The 25,700-nt window shown below is 39.3% G+C and overlaps 1 protein-coding gene across 3 annotated transcripts in view; it reads left to right on the top strand.

Moving 5' to 3' along the window:
- Positions 1–934: 934 nt before the first annotated feature.
- Fcho2 (FCH and mu domain containing endocytic adaptor 2) overlaps positions 935–25,700 on the top strand; it is an 89,595-nt gene continuing 64,829 nt past the window's right edge. For 2 of the 3 annotated variants that reach the window (XM_076927266.1, XM_076927264.1), the window contains exons 1-5: positions 969–1,126; positions 9,240–9,331; positions 17,045–17,119; positions 23,095–23,236; positions 23,315–23,467. In XM_076927266.1, coding sequence (XP_076783381.1) covers positions 1,094–1,126; positions 9,240–9,331; positions 17,045–17,119; positions 23,095–23,236; positions 23,315–23,467 — 495 coding nt within the window. In that variant the 5' untranslated portion in view covers positions 969–1,093. Of the gene's footprint in view, positions 1,127–9,239; positions 9,332–17,044; positions 17,120–23,094; positions 23,237–23,314; positions 23,468–25,700 lie in introns of all 3 variants that reach the window. The other variant, XM_076927265.1, reaches the window with a different exon arrangement.

Here is a 25,700-nt window from a genome sequence, read left to right as displayed (position 1 = left end):
CTTAGCTTTTACGTAAATATTGTGAAAGATGTTCTTATAAAGGTACAACCGTTACTTGGTTATCTTTTGCATTTCAACTATATAAAAATATATGAAAGATTTTACATACGTCTCTGTGAAAGTTTTTGCTTTTGGGGAGGCAAATAATTTCCCTTGAAGAAAGTGTTAATATTGTCCATGTTTGAAAACAAGATCTTAGGAAGTGAGGTGCACATATCATAGTTAAAACTACACTAAATCATTTGTGGAGCTTGACTTCAAACGTGCAGATTCCGACTTAGCTGAATGAACTGGGGACCTCTAAAGCTTTTGTTTTAAACTTTTGGAAAGAAAGGCGTGGAGAGGGATTTACTTTCTCCACCAGGCCGAGGCATGTTGAAACTTGTGTCTTTTCTTCCTGAGTGTACAAATTGGTAAGATCACCACCATGGGCTTTGTGAACAGGCCTGGAAGGGTCGCGTTTCGGGTCACGCCTGCTCTCGGCGGGCGGTCCAGGGGTCCAGGCCGGCTGGCTCCCTTGTGAGCGACTGCGGTGTCTGAGTCTTGCAGGCGACACTGGGCGTTCCCTTCCTTTCCGGCCTTGGACAGTTTTGTTTTGGATGTTACTTCCCAGTCAAGGAAAGGCTCCCTGTTGACCAAAGGTTTCCCAGTCGCCCTGGGGTGGCCAGCGGCCAAGTTTCCTTAGTCCCAGCCTGCCAGGACCTGGGTCTGCTGGAGATCCTCGAAGGCCCGGACGCTGGACGCGAATGGGCGGAGCCCTGCTAGCTGGGCGGAGCCCTGTTAGCTCCGCCCCCGGGCCTGCCGGTCGCTCGACTCCCGCCAGTCCCGAGGCTCCCGGAGACCCGAGCTCTGTACCATTCCCAGCGAACGCTCGGACCCGGACAGGCTGCGCGCACGCGCATTCGGGGCGCGACGTTCAAGGCGTTCGTCCCGCGGCGGCCGCTAGGTGGCGCATGCGCCCTGGAGGGCGCGGGCGGTCTCTGGGAAGAAGGCGGCGGCGGCGAGAGGCGGGGGCGCCGTGGGGGCCGGTCCGTGTTTACACAGCGGCGGGCGGGTGCGGACGCGGAACCCGGCGGAACGCGGCGGCGGCACGATGGTCATGGCGCATTTCGTGGAGAATTTCTGGGTGAGCGGAGGGTGTCGGGGACGCCGCGGGCTTCGGCTTCTCCCCGCGGCCTGCGTGCGCGGCGGGCGGCGGCTCCTCCGGCGGCCCGGCGAGAGTCCACGGCCCGGGGTTACTCGGCCGAACTTCCGCGGGCCACGGCTCTCCGGCCACCGCGTCCTCCGGGCCGGCAAGTGCGCGGGGCGCCCGAGCTGGCAGCGCGGCCCGAGAGCCGCGGCGGGGATTCCGAGGGCCAGCGGCGCCGGGCGGGGACAAAGCGCCGACGGGGCGTGCGCGGCGTCCGGCGCGGGGAACCGGGCACCGGGCCGGTCTGCTTCCCGCGGCGCAGGCCCGGGGCCCCGCGCAGAGTCCGTGCACGGCCGGCCGGGCTCCGCACTTCCTCTCGGCCGCGCGGCTGGGCTAGTGGGGCTGCGCCCAGGACTTTGCCTCCAGGCCTGCTCACAAAGCCCGTGGAAGTTGGATTTCGTGGACCTTCCTCGTTCTCCCTGCACCCCTCTGGTCTGCTCGCCGAGTGCTTTCGTGCAGTTACTGTTAGCCGATAATGGCAAGTACGTTTCAAACCACGAACAGGAAAGTTACGGGTTTGCTCAGGTATCTTGGCCGAACTTGGGTTTTTATAGCCCGACAGTTGGAAGCACTGAACTCTCATTTGGGTAAGGTGTAGAAGTGTTGAAAGGAGTCAGCTTTCAGTCACGCCAGCCACTGCTATCTGAGATTCTTAATTCGGTCTCAAGCACGGGCTTGCTCATAATACGATCAGTTCATGGTTATTTGTTTTGAATGTTAACTCGTTTCCCACAAACCTCTGTACGCCGTGGTGTTTTTAAAGAGCGGTTTTATTGAGGTTCTCTTTCCAAGTATATAGTGCATGCATTTAACGTGCATATTGTAAAGGGTTTCTCATTGTTTTGTGCAAATATCACCACAGTCAATTTTAGAACAATTTCATAACCTCAGAAAGAGTCACTTACCGGTGAGCAGTCATTCCCAGTTTGCCCCTTGCCTCAGCCCCTAGGCAACTGATCTCTCTGCTTGTACAGTTCTGTCTTTTCTGGACCTAGCATTTAAACGGGACCCTGATGGCTGGCCTATTTCACTTACCATAATATTCCAAAGGTAATCCACGAGATAATATATATTAGTATTTTATTCCTTTTTATGATCAAACAATATTCCATTCCATTTTTTGCTTACCTCTTCATTGGTGATGGATATTTGTATCCATCGTAACTACTCCTATTATGAGTAATACTGCAGTGAACGCTTTATACATGTTTGTCAGAGCATGTGTTTTTATTTCTTTGGGGAATGGAATTTACTGGATCATGTGGTTAACTCTATATTTGCACATGGTTAGCCAAAGGGCCAAGAAGCAGATGTATTAGTAGTTCAGTAAGTGCTAGACTGTTCCTCAAAGTGGTCACAGCGTTGCAACATGCTCTGTAGCGTCTCAGTGTATGCTCACTAACGTTTGCTGTCTTTTGTTATTATGAAGGTGGACATGAAGCGTCTTGGGCTTTTGATTTGCATTTTTTTGTGGCTTATAGTGTTGAACCTTTTTTTTTTTTTTTTGCCCATTTTAAGTATTTTTCTTTGGAAAACTGTGTGGACTTGTCAGTTTTAAAACTTGAGTATTTCTATTGCTTTTCTTTTCTTTCTTTCTTTCTTTCTTTCTTTCTTTCTTTCTTTCTTTTTTTTTTGGGACATACGGTCTATTTACATAGTCCTGGCTGTCCTGGAACTCACTGTGTAGACCAGGTTGGTTTTGAACTCAGATTGCCTGCTTCTGCCCCCCAGGAATACCATGCCCCAGACCTTTAGATAAACCCACCTACATGCCCACCCTTCCTTCCTCTCTTCCTTCCTCCCTCCCTTCCTTCCTTTCTTCATGCAACACACAAACTTTATTTAATAAAAGTGACAGGTAAAGTGAAAAAATAAAACAAAAAAACAAAAAAACTACAAGGAAATTTATTTTCAACAATTAAAAAAAAAACTCCTTGCAATTGTATTTAACTGAACACTTGCAGATAAGAATGCAGTTTATGCACAGGTATGAATGAAAGATTTGTACATTTTCAAGTATTCAGTGAATACTACCTGATATACACATACGCATTGAATTTGAAAGATCGTGTGTGTGTGTGTGTGTGTGTGTGTGTGTGTGTGTGTTTTGGAAAAGGTGTCTAAAGCGAACATACAGTGGTTTTGGCCCTTGAGTTGTGTGTTGAACCCATCCTAGACTATGTTGGACACTAAGGCTCCTCCACTCCTGCTCAGACGTCAGACGAGGTTTTGGTACTTGTTTAGAGAATTCTCTGTGTAACATGACTGCCAGAACTGTAGTACTTGCCTGAGCAGTAGATCGGGAATGGAGGAGAAGACAGGGGCAGGAAACCAGGAAGGAGCTCCATGACCACCCGATGGGCACGCCCGAATACATGGTGTGGGGGTTAGGTCTCCATCCTGAAGACTGCCTGTTTATCTTATTGACAACATCTTTTGAAGTCCAGCTTCCCACTCTTCTGTCACCTGTGCTTTTGTTATCCTAAGAGGCTTGTACTAACCTAATGTCCTTCCGTTTCCTTAGAAGACTTCATAGTTTTAGTTCATCTACTTTCTTCTGTGATCTATTTGAACATAATCCTGTGTGTCAAAGAAAAGGTACCAGTTCCTTCTTTGCAAGTGCATGTCTTTGTATCAGTCTCAGTCTCTCTCTCTCTCTCTCTCTCTCTCTCTCTCTCTCTCTCTTTTAAAGGGTCTTCTTTCCTCATTGGGTTTTGGTGTCACTTTTTTCAAATATCACTTGACCATGAATGAATGAGTTTATTTTTTGGATTTTCAGTTTTTAAATCATTGTCTTCTTTTATGTCAGCAGCTACTTACTATTTAATACAGGTTTGTATGAGTCAGGAAGCAGGAAATATATAAGTCCTACACTTTTTTTTTAAAGAGATTTTTGTTTATTCTGGGGTCCCTTTTATTTGCATACACTTTAGACTTAAGTAGAAACTTAGGACACTGGTATAAAGATTGCCTAGGGATTGATGTTCTTAGGCCAGGTGCAAATAGCTCAGCTATTCTGTATGGAAGCCGGATCCCCAGGACTTGTGTAGTAGGAGAAAGACTCCTGCAGTTGCCCTATTAACCTGGCTGATAGACATCCCCACATATCTCATAAACAAACACATTACAAAAGAAAAGGTTTTCTTTTTTTTTTTTTTTTTTTTTTTTTTATATTTTGGACATGCTAATATTTTTAAGTTTATTAACATATTTAAATTGTTTGTTTTCCTGTCTCAGAGTTGTTCTGTCAATTGAATATTAAGTGTAGCCTTGCTTCTGCCTATTTCAGAATATGCGTTTCTGGATATTTTTGTACATATTTTTCATGCCTCTTGTTTGACCAGATTAATAGAGGAACAAGAATAATCTGAGTATCTGAAATCCAATTTATGTTTCAGTCTTTGCCTTCATTTCTACTACTAGGAACACATAGGAAAATAGATTAAAAATAAGTTGAATTTTATTTCCCAGTCTGGAGTGGGGCTCTAAATTAGAGCATGAAAGGCTCTCTCTCAGAGGAGGCAGAAAGGAGAGGAGAGCCTGGGAGCTGTAACTAAGCAGGCAGCTTACAGGGTTCTGGTGGTTTCTGACTTAAACATCTCACACTTTTACACAGGTCAGGGTCTCATATGACCTATGTGTAGAGTAGAGAATGGAATATTTATTCCCTCCAGTATTTACAGTGCTAAGAAAATAAAACGTGTCAAAGTTCAGAACATTGTATGTGGTAAATAGATACACATGTACATACACACATTTTGTTAGTTCAAAAAAAAAAAAAAAAACTGGTCAAGGTGAGGTAATGGAAAACGCTGAAGCCTCTAACCAAACAACCTGTGAGTGGTGTTCTCCTTAATGTTTATAAAGACAGACTTTTTAATTGTGGCATTTTGATAGAGGAAAGCTTGAATCATTGAAACACATTTGAAGCTCTTTTGAAAGCAGCACATCCTCCCTTTTTCTTTATAGTTTTTCCTAAGTGAAACTACTAAATTAAAATTTTCTTAATACTGTACTTTAAAGAAAAAAACATGTTCAACACTTCCTATGTAGCAGATGTTTTGTTGCTGATAAGTCTGTTGCCCTAAAGCTTAGTGCTATTGATAATCAAGCTGAAATATTTTTTCTTGTTAATCCACACCATTACTCTTAATATGTAAAAACAAATGTTAGCTCTTTAACAGATTACATAACTTTAAAAGAGTATTGTCCAGGATTTTATTGTCTCTTATGTGGAATCTTGCTTAGAGAGCTGAGTACTAGTTTATAATGCTGAGATTATCTGTAAGAACACTGCACTGTAATAATTAAAATGACTTTTTATATACACTCCTAGATTGTTCATCAGTAAAAACATACAAAGAATTAATTTCATAGATAATAATTAAAAGGAAAATAAGCATGACAGACTTGTGTTTAATACTTTACTAATATTATTTTACATGGTAAACCTAACCCATAGAAAATACCATGTATTCCGTAGTGTCTGTCACATCATGAGAAACTGAAGTTTTGAGTCAGGTGTCAACACATCAAAAATTAACAAACATATGGCTAGGTATTGTGATCCTGATGCCTTTCCTTTTTTTAATCTTACCAGTTAGGCTGCAAATAGCCTCATTTCATTTCTGTTTCATTGATATCATCGATTTGTCTTTTTTTTTTTTTTTTTTTTTTGGTTTTTTCAAGACAGGGTTTCTCTGTATAGCCTTGGCTGTCCTGGAACTCACTCGGTAGGCCAGGCTGGCCTCGAACTCAGAAATTAGCCTGCCTCTGCCTCCCAAGTGCTGGGACTAAAGGCGTGCGCCACCACCGCCCGGCTCATCATTTAGTCTTAAATTAAGTTGAAGCCCTTGGTTATCCAGTTCGATCTGTAGTTAATATGGGTAAATCTGGGAGGATTAAAATGCTTTTAGAAACTTTTATTCTGTCAGTAGGACTTTGGAGTGTAAAACATTTTTTGTTTGTCAATTTTAAGTCTGGTATTTTAGATGAGAGATTAATAATACTTTTTTTTTTAAATTCAGGTGAAAAATTTTAAAACTGTATCTTTAGAAAAGTATTTGGTATGACCAGGAAAACAAAATAGAAGCTTATCTTTTATTAGTTTAAAGTTCTAAATAGGGCTGGAGAGATGGCTCAGAGATCTGCTCTTCCAGATGTCCTGAGTTCAGTTCCCAGCAGCCACATGTTGGCTCACAACCATCTGTAATAGGATCTGATGCCCTCTTTTGATGAGTCTGAAGACAGGTATGGCGTACTCATGTACATTAAATAAATAATAATAAAAAAGTTATAAATATTGTAATTTGGTATTCTTGCTTAGAATATGATCCCTTCAGATGGTGTACTAAATTTAAATATGTGTATACATATGTAGAAATATATGTGGAAATATATATTATATGTTAACAGACTTGCAAATTGTTTTATATCTGTTGATACTCCAAGGGTACAAAAAATATGTTTTTGTAGACTGAAATATAAAATCTCCCTTTTTCTTTGGCTGTCTAGATCTCCCTAAAGGCAGTTACTTATTTCTTTTTAGCATCTGAAAGAACTTGTGTATATCCAAGCATAAGCATTCACAAAGTGAAATGTATCAGGGTATAACTGTAAAGGTAGTTAGCCATACCCAAGTCGCAACAAACAGAATATCCAGCTAGAGATTCAATTAAGTTAGTTAGTTCAATTTAGTCAGCTTCTGATTCTTTTAAGTCACTTGATTAGTAGACATTCTAAAAGTATAGGTTTTTTTTTTGTTTGTTTGTTTGTTTTTTTGTTTTTTAACATTTTTGGTTTTTGTTGTTTTGAAACAGTATTTCTTTGTGTAGGCCTGGCTGACCTGGAACTTGCTCTGTAGACCATGTTGACTCTGAACTCAGAGATCCACCTGCCTTTGCCTCCCAAGGGCTAGGAGTAAAGGCATGAGATCCTCAGACTTGGGTTGTTGAGGTTTTGTATTTCAGTATTGTTGTCTATTTAAAGCTTTACAACTGAGTTATAAACTGGTGGTTAGTTTTATCAAACAGGTGTAGTTTCTATATCACAGTTCAGTGATGACATCTCTTGCAAGACTTAGACTCTTTGCTTTTTGTTTATTGCTTCTATTTTTATTTATATTTATTTATTTTTTATTTTTGAGGCAGTTTCTCTGTGTAGCCCTGGCTCTCCAGGAACTTGCTTTGTAGACCAGGCTGGCCTTGAACACAGAGATCCACCTGCCTCTGCTTCCCCAGTACTGGCATTAAAGTTGTGTGCCAGCACTGCCTAGCTTGTTTTTTGATTTTAAATCTACATGATGATATTATTTTGTTTGATAATGGTTAGCTAAAATAATATTCTTTTTTTTTTTTTTTTTTTTTTTTTGGTTTTTCGAGACTAAAGTAACTCTTATTTTGACTGGAAAAATGGCTTGAAAAGCAGTGTAAGTTAAAAAAAAAAATCCTACAAGAATTTAAAGTTAAATAATACATTCTTGAGTATGAAAACCTGGTGAAGCCCAGTGAAATATTGGACTCAAAATAATTTTATATTTTTCTTCATAGATAAAAATGGGTGTTCAAAATATAAAAGATAATGTTTATATTACTACAAGTATAACATTTTTATTTGTTGTATGTGTGATGAAGTACTTGATGTTTGCAAGCTAAGAGTTTATTAGAAATTACTTCAACTTGATTTGAAGTTCCTGTTTCCTGTTTTTTGGTGAGCTGTTGAAAACTTAGATTTCCGATCCTGTGGTGCTTGCTCATGCTATTGCTTTTATATCCAGTACATATATTTCATTCCTCATTTTATTTTCATTCAAGAAAATTAAAAACTTAAGTCATAAATATGGGAGTTGTTAAACTTAGTTTACTGGTCTTGATTTTAAAGATTAAATGGACATTTTTGGTATTTCCTTTGTGATGATTTGACAATATAAAACTTATAGAGTTAAATAGTACAAAGACTTTAAAGAATTCTGTATTTGTATGATTCTTTTAATCCCATCAGTTTGAGATAAAACTTAAATTTTTATTTAAAAAAATTTTTATTTAAGGAAATAAAAATTTTGGAGTTGGAGAGATGGCTCAGCAGTTAAGAGCATTGCCTGTTCTTTTTGAGGACTGAGATTTAATTCTTAGCACCTACATGGCAGCTCTTAACTCTGTAACTCCAGTTCCAGGGGATTTGACATCCTCACACAGACATACATGTAGATAAAACACCCATGGACATAAAATAAAAATAAAGCATTTTTTCAAGTTTATTGAAAATTTGAATAGGAATTACAAAACATTTTATGATGTTCAAAATTCATGTTAATAATATGCTGTTTTGACTCAGAAGTCAGGATTTAGTTATTCTTTGTTTCTAACCGTCCGTCCATCCGTCCATGACAAGGTCTCATTGTAGTCCTGGCTATTCTAGTATGTAGACTAGGCTGTCCTTGAACTCACAGAGTTCACAGAGTCCATCTTCCTTTACCTTCCAGCACTGGGATTAAAGGTGGACATCATCATGTGGAGCTAGGATGTAGTTATTTTAAAGCAAAAACATAATTAAATAATCCAGAATCTCTTGATAAGTATAATGGGGTTTTATGATGTATTTTATTTTATTTTTGGTTTTTTCGAGACAGGGTTTTTCTGTGTAGCCTTGGCTGTCCTGGAACTCACTTGGTAGACCAGGCTGGCCTCGAACTCAGAAATCCCGCCTGCCTCTGCCTCCCAAGTGCTGGGATTAAAGGCGTGCGCCATCACTGCCGGGCTGTGATGTATTTTAAAAGGTCCATGTTGTATTTCCTAAATTATAGTGTATGTTTCTTAAAGTTTCAGATTAATCTCATTGATTATACACTTTGGCATGTTTATAGAATGAGCATGTATAAAAAACTAAAAATGTTATTAAAGGTATGAAATTGCTTTGAAAGTATGTAATCATTTAACAGTTTTAGCTTAAAGAAAATAGCTTACCAGAACATAAGAATTATATAATAATTAATAAAGGATTATTGTATTTTCACAATTTTAATGTCTGTTTTTGTTTATCTTTTGAATTTCAGGGGGAAAAAAATAATGGCTTTGATGTTCTGTACCATAATATGAAACATGGACAGATATCAACTAAAGAACTAGCAGATTTTGTAAGAGAAAGGTATGTGTTTTGTGGTTTAGGAACTTAACAATTTAAATTTAAGAATATAAATATTGCAAAAATTTTAGTTAGATTTAAATAATCAAGGTACACTTTTTAAAAACGTAATATATTTTAAAGCAGCATTTTACAGACTTTTATTATCTCTACAGTGAGCACTTATAAAATGGTTCACAGTGGCTGTGTTGAAGCCCTGGTTTGCAAATTACTGCTTTATAATATGTATACATTTTGAATTGAATGTATTAGCAAAATAATGTAATGAAACAAGAATTTGAGAAGATGAAACATTTGCCATTTCTGTTGTTGTTTGTTTGTTTTCCTCAGACTGGGTTTCTCTGTGTAGTCCTGGCTGTCCTGGAACTCACTCTGTAGACCAGGCTGGCCTGGAACTCAGAAATCCGCCTGCCTCTGCCTCCCAAGTGCTGGGATTAAAGGTGTGTGCCACCACTGCCCAGCTGCTATTTTTTTAAATCAAATATGCTAAAATAATTCGAAAAGACTCTCCCAGACTCAGTTTAGTTGTGCATTATAATTTTTATTGCAAAAGTCTTACAGTTTTGAATGCTATAAATGTTATAAAATATGATTTTCTTTAAACTTTTAGAATATAATAGTCAATTTAGAAATTACTAGGAGTCAATATAATTTGACAGTGACAAAGCTGCTTTTGTACTTGGATTCTCTAACCCACCCCACCCCCTTTTTCTTTCTTTCTTTCTTTCTTTCTTTTTTTTTTTTTTTTTTGTGACAAGGTCTCACTGTGTAGCTCTGGCTAGTCCAGAGCTCACTATGCAGACCAGGCTGGCCTGGAATTCAGTTCTGCCTTCTCAGCCTCCTCAGTGCTGGAATTTAAGGCCTGGGCCACTGTGGACCCCCACCCCCACCCCAATACCAAAGTCTGATTTAACTCAGGCTGGCCTTGAGTTCTCTATACAGCTAGAGATGCTCTTGATCTTTCTGTTTGAGCCATCTCAGTGCTGGGACCATAGGCCTTTGCCACATCTGCTCATTGATGCTACTTCTTAGAGCTGTTTGTGACTAGCTCTGCTTCATTGTGTGGTGGTGGTTGTTTTGTTGTATGAACACATTAAAAAATCTTTATTATAGGAACTGTAGACCTTTACGTATGTCCCATTTGTTCATATTTTCTTTGAATAACATAGCTGTCTCATGATTGCTTAGTACCAAGTAGTTGCTTGCATTCTGAAGATATAGTTGCAAATACATATCTTCTTTCATGGATCTTATAGGAAGGGAGATGATATACATGATATACAGGAATTGGGATATAAATGATTTTACATGGGACTGGTTCTTCTGGCTTCCACCTTTTACCTGGAGAGGGAGTCTCAGATACTTGGAGCCCTGGGTAAAGGCTTCCTGGCTTCTGTATCAGCATCAGCATCAGCAGGAATAAAGGAAGGAAGGAAGGAAGGAAGGAAGGAAGGAAGGAAGGAAGGAAGGCAGGCAGGCAGGCAGGCAGGCAGGCAGGCAGGCAGGCAGGCAGGCAGGCAGGCAGGCACAACATCTCTGACATCTCCTGAATTTCCTCTTACCCGACACATTCTTCACTGCTGTCATTCTCTGCCTTGAGGTCTCTATTTATGTCAGTCACAGGGAGTCTAGTAATTGTGAGGTGATTTCTTCTTTGTTTTTGTTTTGTTGTTTTTGAGACAGAGTTTCTCTGTGTAGGCCTGGAATTTGCTTTGTAGACCAGGCTGGATTCAAAATCACAGAAATCCACCTGCCTCTGCCTTCCACATGCTGGGATTAAAGGTGCATGCCACTGTTCTTACTAGACTGGAAGTGCTCAGTGATGGGTATTTTATTTATTTATTTATTCTATTTAGTGTCCTCTGGTTCTCATGTTTATTAGATCATTTGGCATTGAATAAGCCCTCAGTAAAGGATGAATCTTCAATTTAATCATCTTGATTCTGTTTGTATTTTTTGCCTGAATGTCAGCATTTGCTCTTAACTGGCTTTTCTTCGTTGATTTTTTTTTTTTTTTTTTTTTTTTTTTTTTTTTTTTTTGAGACAGGGTTTCTCTGTGTAGCCCTGGCTGTCCTGGATCTCACTCTGTAGACCAGGCTGGCCTCGAACTCAGAAATCCGCCTGCCTCTGCCTCTTCTTTGTTGATTCTTGTTCTAGAACTCATTCTTTGTGTTACAGTTAGAGGGGTTTTTTTGTTTTTGTTTTTATTTTTATATTTGAGATACAGAACAGGCTGTTGGTTTCTTGTTTAAATTATTTCAGAGGTTTTCTGTTTCTGTTAAGATAAACTTGCATTGTCTTAGCTCCCACCCGGTTCCTTCTTAATTTCATCCTGAGATACCAGGCTTCCTCCACTGTAGGTATTGTATTTGCTGGTTCTTTCCACACTAGTTAATTCTTCTTTGTTTTTCAGAATTTTTCAGTGTACTTACTTACCCTGCCCTTCCTCATCCCTCTGACTAGGGTTAAAACATGTTGTAGTGTTGTAACATCTTTTAATTCCTTATTTGTGTTTGTTTCTGTGGTTTTGTTGTACTTATGAGACAGTGTCCTGTTGTACTCAGTACTTAACAGTGTGTTATTGTCTGATATCAGTGCTATTTTATTGTCTTTCTTCACTGAGTAAAGCTCACAGTGGCACGGTCGGTTTGTTTGTTGTGTCATCATCTTTGTTTTTTTTTTTTTCTGGTCTACCTTCTGTACCTATTCTCCAGTAGAGCTATAATTTGTCAACCTTAGTATCATTTTAGTTTGTTTTCCTGGTTTTTTTCTTCTTTGTTGTCTGCTTTTGGGCCGTTTGGAAAGTCTGTTTTCTTCTGTTGGTTTAGAAGTAATGCCTGTACTATACTTCAGTTTGTGATTATCCTAGGTCTTACAAGTTCCTTGTCCTATTAATATTGACTATCGCTTGTTACTTTTACTGTTTCCTGAAGATGTGCAGACCTCGGAACATCACTTCCCCCTGGCTTGTTTGGAAGTCAGAGGACAACTGGCTGGACTGGCTGTCCTACATCCTGTGGGTCTGAGAGATTACACTCTAGTTATTAGCCTTGTTGGCAAGGCCATTACTCAGTAAGCCATCTTATCAGCCCCTTTTTTTGAAAAACCTTTTTTTTCTTGAGTCCAGGTAAACTCTGTCCGGGTCTCACTATGTGACGAGGCTGGCTCTGAGCTCATGTTCTTCTCCTTCCCAGGCATTAGGATTGCAGACAGTTACTACCACACCTGCCCAAATTTTCACTTTGCAAAAACTTCACTATGGAAGTATACAATTATCATTTTTGTTGTGTCTTTTTCTTACTATTTTAAAAATTATTTAATGTTTATGGGTGTTTTGTCTGTGTGTACATCTGCATCACATGCATACTACTACCCAAGAAGGCTCTAGAAGAGGGCATTGCATCTCCTGGTATTGTAATTACAGATAGCTGGCTGTAAGCTATCTGGGTGTTGGGGATCAAACCTGGGCCCTAGAAGGGCAGCCAGTTATTTATTTATTTATTTATTTCTCATATATTATATCTGAACCTCAGTTTCCTCTCCCTTTACACCTCCCAGTCCTTCCCCCCAAACCCCTCTCTTCCCCAGATCCATTCCTTCTCAGTTTCCCTTCAGAAAAGAGCAATCCTCCTAGGATATCAACTAAAAAAGGCAGAATAAGTTACAAAAAGACTAGACACAAACCCTCATCAAGGCTGGATGAGACAACCCGGTAGGAGGAAAAGGATCCCAAGAGTAGCCAAAAGAGTCAGAGGCAGTCCCCCACTCCCACCGTTAGGAGTCGCACAAGAACACTAAGCTATACAGCCACACAGTACATGCAGAGGGCCTAGCTTAGAACCACACTGGCTCTGTGAGCCCTGATTAGTTGATTCTGTGGGCTTCACACAGCTTGCAGGGTCCTCAACCCCTCTGCTCTGGCTCCTACAGTCCTTTCTCCCCTCTTCCACGAGGTTCCCCAAGTTCTGCTTAATATCTGCAGCCAGTGCTCTTAACCAGGGAGGTGCCTCTCTGCTTCCTTTACCTTTTCTGGTTGGTTTTTGAATGTTTTTCAGACATGGTCTCACTATGTGGCTCTGGCTGTTCTAGAACTCAGTATATAGACCAGGTTGGCCTCTGCCACAAATATCTGCCTGCCCCTGCATTCCCAGGCTGGAATTAAAGGTGGTTTGCCTCAATGCCTGGCTCTTTCATTTAACTTTTTTTTTAATGGATTTTTTTTTTAAAGATTTATTTATTTTATGTCTATGAGTGCTCTATCTGCATGTACACCTGCATCCCAGAAAAGAGCATCAGAACTCATTACAGATGGTTGTGAGCCACCATGTGGTTGCTGGGAATTGAACTCAGGACCTCTGGAAGAGCAGCCAGTGCTTTTAACTTCTGAGCCATCTCTCCAGCCCTTAAATGGGTTTTTAAGACAGGGTTTCTCTGAATAACAGCCTTGGCTGTCCTTGAACTTGCTCTGACTACATGGCTTCTAAACAGAGATCCTCCTGCCTCTTCCTCCTGAGTGCCAGGATTAAAGGCTTGTGCTGCCACAGCCAGCTTTAACTTCTTAAAAAGCCAACATTAGATTAGCGGGTGTTACATTTCCTCCTTTAACAGTGAGGTCACCTGTGCATTCCTTAACTCTTTCTAAGTTTTGTTTATGACAAACCCTATTTTACTTCAGTTTTTTAGCTGCCTTTTCTAGATGTTCTGAAGGAAAAAGCTGCCCGACATAATCTGATGGTTTCTTAGGACACCCTTACTGATTGTTAAACTGTCAAATGACCTATTCCTAGTTCATATGTATTTCAGTGTCTTTCCTTTTTTTTATAATTATTATTTTTATGTGTATGGGTGTTTTGCCTGCATGTGTGTATACTGTGCATGTACAGTGGTCATTGAGGCCAATAGTGGGTAGCAGATCCCCAGAACTGGTTTTGAGCCATTGTGTGGGTGCTAGAAATTATACCGAGATCCTCTGGTAGAGTAGCCAGTGCTCTTTACCACTGCAGCAGCTATCTCTTCAGCTCTGTGCCCCCCCCCTTTTTCTCTCTCTCTCTTTAATTTTTTATTGGATATTTTATTTATTTACATTTCAAATGTTATCCCCATTACTGGAAACCCCCATCCCATCCTCTCTCCCTCTCTCCCTCTGCTTCTATGAGGGTGCTCACCCACTCACCCACCCATTCCTGCTTCCCTGCCTTGGCATTCTCCAGCCCTGTGTTTGTCTAATTAAACTTCACCATTAAGATACTACTATTTCACCAACCCCCCCCCCCCCAAAAAGCTAGCTGGGTGGTGGTGACACACACCTGTGTGTGTGTGTGCGTGTGCCTGCGTGTGCGTGCATGCGCTCGTGTTTTTGTTTTTTGTTTTGTTTTTTTTTGTTTTGTTTTGTTTTTTTTTGAGACAGGGTTTCTCTGTGTAGCCCTGGCTGTCCTGGAACTCACTCTGTAGACCAGTTTGTACATATATCTATGATAAATTTTTAATTTTTAAGTTAGGCATACCAAGAAATTAGCGATAATAACTAATGAAATAATTACTGTAACAACAACAAAACCAGTAAGGCTAAGAAGCATGCTGACACATCTATAATCCCTGCACTGGGGAAGCTGAGGCAGGAAAACTACAAATGTAAGGCCAGTATACAGTTAAGTTTAATAATCGCAGCCTGAGCTACAGGATGAGTACTTAGTGCACTCAACAGTTTTACTGTTGTTCAACGCTGCCTAGACTAGTCAGATGTCTCAGTGGGTTAATATATCTGCCACCAAGCCTCACAAGTTGAATTCAATCCCTGGAACTCACATGGTAGAAGAAAATTAAATCCCACAAGATATCCTCTAACCTCCAACCTGATCCATGTGCACTCCCATGCACAAATTAAATAAAGATGTAGTTAAAACAATTCTGAAATAATGAGCCTTATGACAACCATTTGCACAAAACTAAATATGAGTCACCAGCAGTTGTGAGGTCCTGAACTTCAGAGTTTAATTTATTTTGCAAATAGATCTAAAAAAACTACACTAGAAAACATTAACAACATGAAGATTTTAGGCTACAAAAAAAAAATAAATTCAAAATTTAAAAAAAAGCACAATTAGTAGTGTCACATTTAAAATAAATATTGGTGTAGGGGAACACAAACTCTCATAGGTGTGTGTGTGTGTGTGTGTGTGTGTGTGTGTGTGTGTGTGTGTGTCCGTGTATCCTCTAAATGCTACAACTTTACCTCTTCCATCATTTCTCTAGCCCTTCTTAACTGTGCACTAACTTTAATAGTGAAATAGTCTACAACCATCCCATCCATTTATTTTGATGGGTTCCATGCTCTTGCACTAATGTCCAACTCTCCCAGCCTAACTATACTTAAGCATCTATGTCACCTCAACTCCAAGCTTCCATACTTATTTTCAAATACTTCCTAGTCCCCCCACCCCCCAAAAAACCAACCAAACAAAACCCAATTACCCAGAACGTACTGACAGAAACAAGCCCTCACTGGTAGCCCTGTCATTTCCTTCTGCTCTTTTATTCATTGATATGCCACAGGTGAGAGCAAATACCTATAATCTTATCTATTCAGTAGGCCAAGCCAGATCATAAATTAAAGGCAGCTTGGGAAACAGCAAGAGAATACCTCAGACAGACAGACAATAACAACAAATTTTTTTTATTTTTGTCTATATTTTTAAATAATGCTATGAGTAGTACTTTGATCATCATTAAAAAGTAAATACAGAAATATTAACATCTTTTCTTTTTCTTTTGGTTTTTGAGATAGGGTTTTTCTTGTAGCCCTGGATGTTCTTTCTAGGATTCAACTCTATAAACCAGGGTAGCCTTGAATTCACAGATACCCCTGCCTCTGCCTCTCCAGTGCTGGGATTAAAGGTGTGTGCCAGCTGGGCAATGGTGGCTCACGCCTTGAATCCCAGAACTCAGCCCACGGAGGCAGGCAGATCCCTGTGAGTTTGAGGACAGCCTGGTCTACAGATCAAGTTCCAGAACAGTCAAGCCTACATGTAAGAAATCCTGTGTTGAAAAACAAAAACACGCCAGGCGGTGGTGGCGCACGCCTTTAATCCCAGCACTTGGGAGGCAGAGGCGCAGAGGCGCAGAGGCGCAGAGGCGCAGAGGCGCAGAGGCAGGTGGATTTCTGAGTTGGATGATGTGTATGTGGATTTATTACTCACACTTGCCATTGCTATGAGAAAACAATATAGGAAAGGATTTGGCTCGCAGTTTCAAAGGTGTTAGCCCATGATCATTCATTTACGTTACATTGACCCTTAGGGAGGGCAACTGTCACAGCAGTGAGAGAATCTAGTAGGGGCTGTTACCTTATGATTGTCAGGAAGCACAGAGCAAGATAAACATGGGGATGGGATTGAGGTTTATCTTCCCAGCATACATAATTCCCCCAAGTAGGTCCAGTCATTATTTTCACCACTTTCCAATAATGTCACCAGAGTATGAGTTCACCAAAGGATTAATCCATTATTTAGGGCAGAGGCCTCCTGACTTCATGGATTCTCAGTGATTGGGTTAACCAACTGGGTTCCAAACCTTTTAGATATCTACTGGGGCCCCTTGCTGTTTTTTTTAAACATGAGGCATGCTCTCATTTTTGCATTTTTAATTAAAGTTTTGTAATGTTGTTATGTTTGGATCACTAAACAATAGATATTATAATATAGCAATTTAATTTAACAGAGCTACAATAGAAGAGGCATACTCCAGATCAATGACAAAACTAGCAAAATCTGCAAGCAATTATTCACAACTTGGGTGAGTTAATTTCTGTTTTTCAAAATTTATTAAGACAAAGTTCTTGAGACTATTAGGTTTTTGCTAAGAATTTGAAAGTTTGTAAATATGATATTCAGTGCTAATACATTTTCAAAGTTGTGTTAAAGTGGAAACTTAAGGGATCTTTGGAAAGTCAGTTGTGTCTGATGGTGTTTTGCTGGGGCAAACACATGAAGGAGTGTTTTCCTGAAGCAGACAGAATTGAAGGAACATTTAGCTGAAGCTGACACAGGTGAAAGGAAGTTTTACTAAGGCAGACTCCTCAAGGAATGTTTCACTGAAGCAGACTCAGGTAAAAAGATGTTGTGATAAAGCAAACGTGTGAAAGGACGAATGATGAAGGATTCTTGCTGAGGACTCACAAGGATTGGTCTACCTTGCATTTCGTAGTGGGGCTCCATTTGTTGGGACTTCATAGAGGAAAAATGCACCAAAAAACTCTGATGGAGTTCTGACAGCCTCTTGCCACTTCCGAGGGAGGACTCGGGCCGACTGGCAGAGTGATGTCAGCTGATACAGACCCACATGCAGTTTTCCTAAGACAGACTCATGTTCTGAGGCAAGACCATGGAAGACAGCTGATGTTTGGAGGGAGTGTAAGTAGGACTCAGTGGACTGTGAGAGGGTCTTGCTCGTAGAGGTAGCTTTGCACCTCTTCTTAGTCTTTAGACTTAGCTGAGCTTTGCTTAGTTGAGAGAGGCTCAACTGAGAACTTCTCCTGGTGTCCCCGATGGTCCTGGTACCTCCTACTGACTTGTGATGATTCAGCGGAGGCCTGGCTGTCTCTGCTGGGTCATGCCACCACTGCTGATTCCTGTTTGCTATCCCGACTCTACTGAACTGGACTGCTGGTATATTCCTGAAGTATTTGTGAGTGGATCGAGCTGCCACTGCTGAATCCTGTGAACAGAACTGTTGATTTTCTGACAATGCAAATGGGATTTGCTCCAAAGAACAGTTTCTAAACAGGTCCACTTTCCCCATATCTCAATAACCTTACTTTTTTTTTTTTCTCTCACTACATCTGGTGGGTGGTGGGCTAGAAGGGAGTTTAAAACATTTAAGAACTATATAAAAAGTAGGTTGAGGAAAAATCTAGGGCTGGTGAGATGGCTGATGCTCTTCCAGAGGTCAAGAGTTCAAATCCCAGCAACCACATGGTGACTCACAACCATCTATAATGGGGTCTAATGCCCTCTTCTGGGGTGTCTGAAGATAGCTACAGTGTACTTACATATAATAAATAAATAAAAACCTTTGGGCTGGACTGAGCAGGCCTGGTTTTGAGATGGAAAAGGGAAGGGGAAAAAATCTAAAGCTACAGTGTGTTGTTAGGCAATTTTGTCACTTGTAAATAGCATGGAGTATGTTTACAAAAACTAAAGTGGCTGTGAGAACACTCAGTGATAAGGTTATGGTGCCACTGATGTCTGATGTTTCATATATGACTAATGAACAAAGTGTCACTCTGAGCACATGACTGACTGTATTGTGTACTTTTTAAAATGTTTGTTTCGTATAAATATATTCTTGGTAGAAAATGTCATTGTAGTTACTGAATCAGTCAGTACGAAGATAATGAAAGTTTTCCTTTCCTTAAAAAATTTTGAAGTTAAAATATAATCACATTTTCTCCCTTCTGTTTCCTCTATCCAACCCTTCCTACCTATACCCTTTCTTGTTTTCTCTCAGATTCCTAGCCTCTGCTTCCTTAAATGTCATTACATAGGTTCATATGCTTATGTATGTATAAACATAAATACAACCTCCTCAGTACTCACAGTATTGTATGTGATTTCAGGACTGGCCATGTGGAAGTGGATAACCACGTGAGCTCTAACATGGGGGAGACTCTTTCTTCTACTCTTAAGTTGCCTGTCATTCTTTGTCTAGGATTAAGGCTTCAGGAAACTTAGTTTTTCAATGTAATAATTTAGTATTGTTATGTTTTGAGATTGCAATTAAATATGTATAAAGTACTATTCTAGTTTTTTGAAAGTTTATTTAAATTTTGTTGTACTTTAGCAGTGATATTTAAAAATTTATGTAAATGATGTAGAGTGGTAATAGATGATCTGTAATCCCAGCATAAGGAGACTGCGATGGGAGGAGGTCAAGTGTGAGGCCAGCCTCCATAGGCTACATAGTGAGACCCTATCTTAAGATTCAAATGCAGCAACAGCAACAGCCAATCACCTGGAAGATAAATTTCATTCAAATGATTAAAATATTTAAAAATCTCTTCTATTGTTGAATAGACATTAAATTTTCCTTTGAAGAACTTATATTCCTTATGAAATAAAAATTAATAAGACTTCATTTGTTGTAGAAAACATAGTGTAACACCTGTGGAAAGAAATAATTATATAATTATTCTATAACTGTAACAACTCCAGAACAAGGGGTTCATTTTATTATCTTAAAGTTGAGGAAAGGCTGGTTGTATGTATATTAGTGTAAAAAGATTTTTGTGGTGGGTTGTAGTAAAAGGTTCATCTATATCTGGGATTCTGATAAGTCTGAATCTCTTGAAATTTAATTCAAAGTTCTGTGAATATATATCACTTATTCCTAATTAGAAGGGCCTATATAAATAATCTAGTTTACACGTGAGTCTGTGTTTTAAAAATGTTAAGAAAAGCTATTTATGTAAGTGTTGTATAGTGTGGTTGAGTGAGTTCAAAGACTTTCTGTTTTGTAGCACGGGCTCTGTAGGAGAAATCCCAGTTATCTTCATTCAGTGGCACTGTTTGGCCATGTGCTGTGTGCTCTCTGCCACACAGTAAGGACCTGCAGGCATGGGCAGTGGCTAACAAGGCTTCAGGCTGCCCTACCCCTTGCACCTAGGATTGTTGAGACTGGTGGTTGATAGCTGTTTTTATTTTTACCTCCATTGATTCTCCAGTTCTTTTCTTTCCCCTTCCCTTTTTGTTACAGGTTCATTCTTATTTTGTTATGTCTCTTCTCAGATTTTTGACACCCTTCATGTTAATGTCTTCTAAACATGGTTTCTTTTTTTCCAACTACAGTAGGAGAGTCAGAAAATAATAATGAAAGCTGATTTAACTACTTGACTTTGATTTTATTTAGAAAAATCTACTGTAATTTTTAGTTTCTTGATGGATAAAGAAAGAAATCTGGTTGACTTGACCCATGACTTTTGACAACATTTTTGTGTTTGGAATGTGTGTTTCTTATATATAAGTTGTATATTACTTTAATTTTTTGTAAGTTTATTTAATTTTGTATGCATTTTATATGCATGCATTTTCTTGCATGCCTTTATGTGTATCATGTGTGTGCTTGGTGTCCATGGAGGTCAGAAGAGAGCATTGGATCTCCTGGAGCTACAGTTAGGACTGTTGTGAGCCACCATGTGGGTGCTGGGTGGCGGAACCCAGGTTCTCTGTAAGAGCAGCAAGTGCTCTAAACCACTGAGCCATCTTTCCAGCCTCCCATAGTTATGTTTTTGTTCATCTCTTAAGAGCATAGAGATTTTAAGTATTGTGTTTGTTTATTGTTTATTTTGTCAAGAAGTTTAATTTTGTGTTCCCTTGCATTTTTATATTTATAGTTAGGTGTATTTTGAATTTCTGTTTGCCTATTAATATAATGTATATTACTTGCTCAGAAAAAAAAGTTGTGCATATCACAATTAAGAATTTAATAGTGAGTACAGGGTTAAAAGTGTGCTCCAGCATGCACGTGTATGTGTAAGTGTAAATAAGTATAAACACGTGTACCCGTGTCTGCACTGTAACACGTAGAAAAGAAGACAGGAAAGGCTAAGTAGTAGGGATGATTGAAGTACCAGCTGCAAATACTGAACATGAATTATAAAGAAGATATAAAGTTCATAGTTTTTCTAGTTTAATTGTCATGAATTTTTTAGGCTTAGTGTAGATAAAAACATTCAGTAGTGAAGGTATAAAATCCAATACGAAGCTGGACAGCTTCCATTCCAATTGGCTACTCTGACTGTACACTTCACTGAGTTGTGTCTTTGGGTCTGGGTTTGTGTGTGATCTATTTTTCCTTAATTTGAAACTTTCTTATAATTAAGTTTGAAATAAAAAAAAATAATGTATTTTAGGGCTGGAGAGATGGCTCAGCGGTTAAGAGCACTGACTGCTCTTCTAGAAGTCTTGAGTTCAGTTCCCAGCAACCTCATGGTGGGTGGCTCACAACCATCTGTAATGGGATCCAGTGTGTCTAGAGACAGCTACAGTGTACTCATATACATAAAATAAATTAATTCTTAAAAAGATTAGTATATGTATATGTATTTTAATTTGTGGAACTGGAAAGATAGATCAAGTGAGTTAGAGCATTTGCTGCACTTCCAGAGGACCCAGGTTCAATTCTTAGCACTCACCTCGTGGCTCACAGCCATCTGTAACTCCAGTTCCAGGAGATTCAGTGCTTTCTGGCCTCCTTGGGCACCAGACACTCACACATGGTATGCAGGCATACGTGTAGGCAAAGCACCCATAATACATAAAATAAAAATTTAAAAATTCTTTTATGTAGGTATGTAGGACGGTAGGGCAGAGGGCACCTTTGTGGACTCAGTTCTCTTCTTTCTACCTTTACATGGGACTTTACCAGGGACTGAACTCAGGCTGTTGGATTTTCATACCAAACCCCTTTACTTGTTAAGCCATCAGTTGCGTCAGGAAACCTTTTAGAGAAATCTTGTATTGAAAATACCCTTTTCAGTGTAAAGAATCTGTTGGTAATGGCACACTTTCTTATCTGCCTTGTGATTTTCTTGACTAGCGTCTATCAGGCTTAAAGGAAGTGAAGTTCATGTGTTTTGGGGTATTTTTTTCTCTTGAAAATTTCCAACCACTGTCAGACTTAGTGTTGATTAAATTTCAAATAAGATAAAATCTAATCAAAACAATCCTATTCTAAGGAGTTTAATTAACCTCATCAAGCTTCTTTTAAAATACATGTCATGATTGTTCCCGGCTAATTTTTCTACTGGTTAGGAGTAATAATAATTGGCAAAGAGTACATGCTAGACTAAGTGACTGTGGGGTTTTGTTTTTTGTTTTTCAAGACATAGTTTCTCTGTGTAATAGCCCTGGCTATCATGGATTTGCTTTGTAGATCAGGCTGGCCTCGTACTTACAAAGATCCTCCTGCCTCTGCCTTCTGAGTGCTTAAAGGCTTTTGCTCCCATGTCCGGCTGTGACTGTATTCTTTACCATTGTGTCTTAGTGGCTGTTGGCGCCATTTGTTTTTTCCTTTTTCCTCTTTTTTTAATGGCTTTCTGAGACAGGGTTTTTCTGTGTAACAGACCTGGCTGTCTTGGCACTTGCTTTGTCTGTCAGGCTGACCTTGAACTCACAATATTGTTTAAGCACATAGGTACAGTTACAGAGCTCAGGTAAAGATGCCAGATTGCTGCTGTTAAAGAATTTGTGTATAATTGTTGAAGGCACAAAGCAATCACATGTAAAAATTGATTTTTGCTTATTTAAATTCAGAAGAGAAGGTTTTATTTTTGTTACCTGATTATTGTGGTGTTGGGAATCAAACCCAGCATCTCTTACATGTGAGAACCCCCTCAGTCATTGAGCTATGTCTCCAACCCCGGAGAAACTTTAGTTTTGATGGAGCTTTTTTACTGGGAAACTAGTAGTTTGAATGTTAACTTTTAATACTAGTTCATCATACAAAGGCTTGTGATGTGTCTGAATACACTTAAATGGCATAAAGATCAGTGACATAAAATTAACTAAGTTTTATGTTTTTATAGTTCAGAGATAGAAATAATTAAGCAAGGACAAATACGAAACTATAGGTCATTATTTAATTTCATCTTTTTCCTAAAGAAAATTGCTGAATCAAATTCAACTTAGAACCTTAAACTTTGCTTTTTCTTTCTTTTTTACTGGCTCCTTTTTCTTTTAATAAATTACTCCCATATTGTGCTTTTCCCTCAGAACATTTGCACCAGTGTGGGATGTGTTCAAAACATCTACAGAGAAATTAGCAAATTGTCATCTGGATCTTGTTAGAAAATTACAGGAATTAATAAAGGAAGTTCAGAAGTATGGAGAGGAGCAAGTAAAATCTCATAAAAAGGTAACTGTCTTTTTGTTTGAGTGGTTACATGGTAAGTGGTTCATAGTCCATTTTATTGAACCATTTCTTATCAAACAGACTAAAGAGGAAGTTGCGGGGACTCTGGAAGCAGTTCAAGCCATTCAGAATATAACACAGGCCCTCCAGAAGTCTAAGGAAAATTACAATGCCAAGTGCGTAGAACAGGAACGTCTGAAAAAGGAAGGAGCTACACAAAGAGAAATAGAAAAGGTAACTATAATAAAAATATCTCTAAAACTTCCAGAACACCTTTTTTTGTATGTGTATATGTAGAGCACATGCGTGCACATATGGGGGCCAAAGGTCATTCTGTTCTCTGTTACTCTCCCTTATCTTTTGAGGTACAGCTTGTTACTGAACCTGGAACTAATTGAGCTAGGTTGACTAGCAGGCCATTGAGTCCCTGCAGTCTGAATCTCTACTTACTTCAGTACCAGGATTGCAGAAGTACACCACCATGCCTGGCGTTTTATATAGATACTGGGGGCCTGAGCTTCCATAGGATGAACTTTACTGGGCTATCTCCCCACCCCTGGTTACTTATACAGTAAGACAGTCGATGAGATAAAATCTCTTTGTGTATCCCTGGCTGGTTGTAACTCACTATGGCTTCAAACTTAGAGCTCCACCTGCCTCTGCCTTCTGATGGCTAGAATTAAAGGGGTGTGCACCACAGCTTTGACCCTTCCTCTTAAGGCAGTTTACCCTTTCACTTACTTGATTCATATTTCATTTAGAAACAGTTTTGAAGTCTTTGTAAAATATTTAACGTACCTAATTGGAAAAACAAATACATACCTTTGGGTAAAAGTTAAATGAGAAAAAATAAAAAATTGGTCGGATTTGGAGTGATAAATTCCTTTATAGTTTATATAATAAATACAAACTGGGATGTAAGAAAAGATGAGGCACATCTTTAAATTTGTAGTTTCAAAGCCTTCTGTTCTAGACACAGCAATTATAAATAAAATATAAGAAGAAAAGCCAAATTAACAGAATAGCAAGGAAGAGTATTGTCTTTGGGGTCAGAAGCACAAAATGATATGAGAAGATGGCAATCAAAAGTTGTTGGGCTCAAATTCCTAAGGTAGGAATGGAATTTGACTCTTAAAAGACAATCTCTTAACAGAAATTCCCACCCTATGATGAAGCCTGAACCACCAACTGAGGAACATGCCCAGGCTGGACATATGTAGCAGATGTGTAGCTTGGTCTTCATGTGGGTCCCAAACAGCTGGATTGTGAGCTGTCTTAGGAGTTATTGCCTGTACGTGGGATATGTTCTACTAGCTGGGCTGACTTCTCTAGCCTCATGGGAGAGGATGTGCTTTGCCTCACAGAGACTTGATTTGCCAAGGTGGGGGGATTTCCAGGGGGTGCCCTGAAGTGACTAAGTAGAAGAGGAAGATAATAAATAAAAGGTTGGGGGGGGGGAGAGTTTGGATCACTACTGAAAGCTGTGTAAGTGAAACAAAGGTCCTAGGACTTTGGTCAGGGAAGAGTGGGATCTTAGAGACATAATTTATAGATGCATAATCCTGCCCCACAGTCAGTCTGTGGAACCAGTTCATGATTCTTTTGACCATACATATCTCTAATATTCTAAAAGGAACGTAACTTAAAACTGTCTTTTAAAGACATACATTAAATTCGATCTTGGAGAGCCAGCAGTAGATAACCTGGAAACCAGATGGTTGAGTGTGAATGAGAAAGCACAGCACATGTGGAGTGGGCACTACTTACTTGTATCTTGTGACTGGTCTTCACTTCTCACCGCTAGGGGAAGAAAGAGAGGGAAAACCCAAAAACCTATTTGGAATGTGCAAACAACTACAATTCTAGAACACATTTAAAAGACATGATGATGAAACAGGTCATTAATGCTCTTAGTAATTGGAGTAAGAATTCTTGGATGAAATTTAAATTTAGAAACCATCAACCAGAAAAAAAAAGTTTGTGTTAGGTTGTGCAAAGAAATAAGTGAATATAAAATACTAGAGAGGATTAAGAAATTAATGGAGACATGATGAAACAAGATTTACTGGATAAAACCCAGCTAATTTGAAAACATGGAAATAAAAAAAATTACAATTTTTTTTAAAAGCAATAGGAGTTAAAGAAGTTATAGTTAAAGAAGAAATTTGGAACTGAGCCTGCTTTGAACACTCTGAGCCTGCTTTGAACACTCTGAGCCTGCTTTGAACACTAGTACTTTTTGTCTAAAGCTCCTGGACCCCAGAGCCTTTTCAGATTATTGGATCTTTTCAGATTAGGGATATTTATTATTAATAATAATATAAATAATAATACTATTTTGAGACAGTTTCATTGTGTAACCCTGACTAGCCTAGAACTTACTGTATAGACCAGTCTGGCTTTGAACTTAGGAGATTCACTTGCCTGTGCCTCCCAAGGCTGGTATTAATGCTATGCCAGTATCCTT

This window comes from Arvicanthis niloticus, chromosome 29, assembly GCF_011762505.2.
Source record: "Arvicanthis niloticus isolate mArvNil1 chromosome 29, mArvNil1.pat.X, whole genome shotgun sequence".
NCBI classification, from domain to species: domain Eukaryota; kingdom Metazoa; phylum Chordata; class Mammalia; order Rodentia; family Muridae; genus Arvicanthis; species Arvicanthis niloticus.
This window is presented reverse-complemented; position numbering and strand designations above follow the sequence as displayed.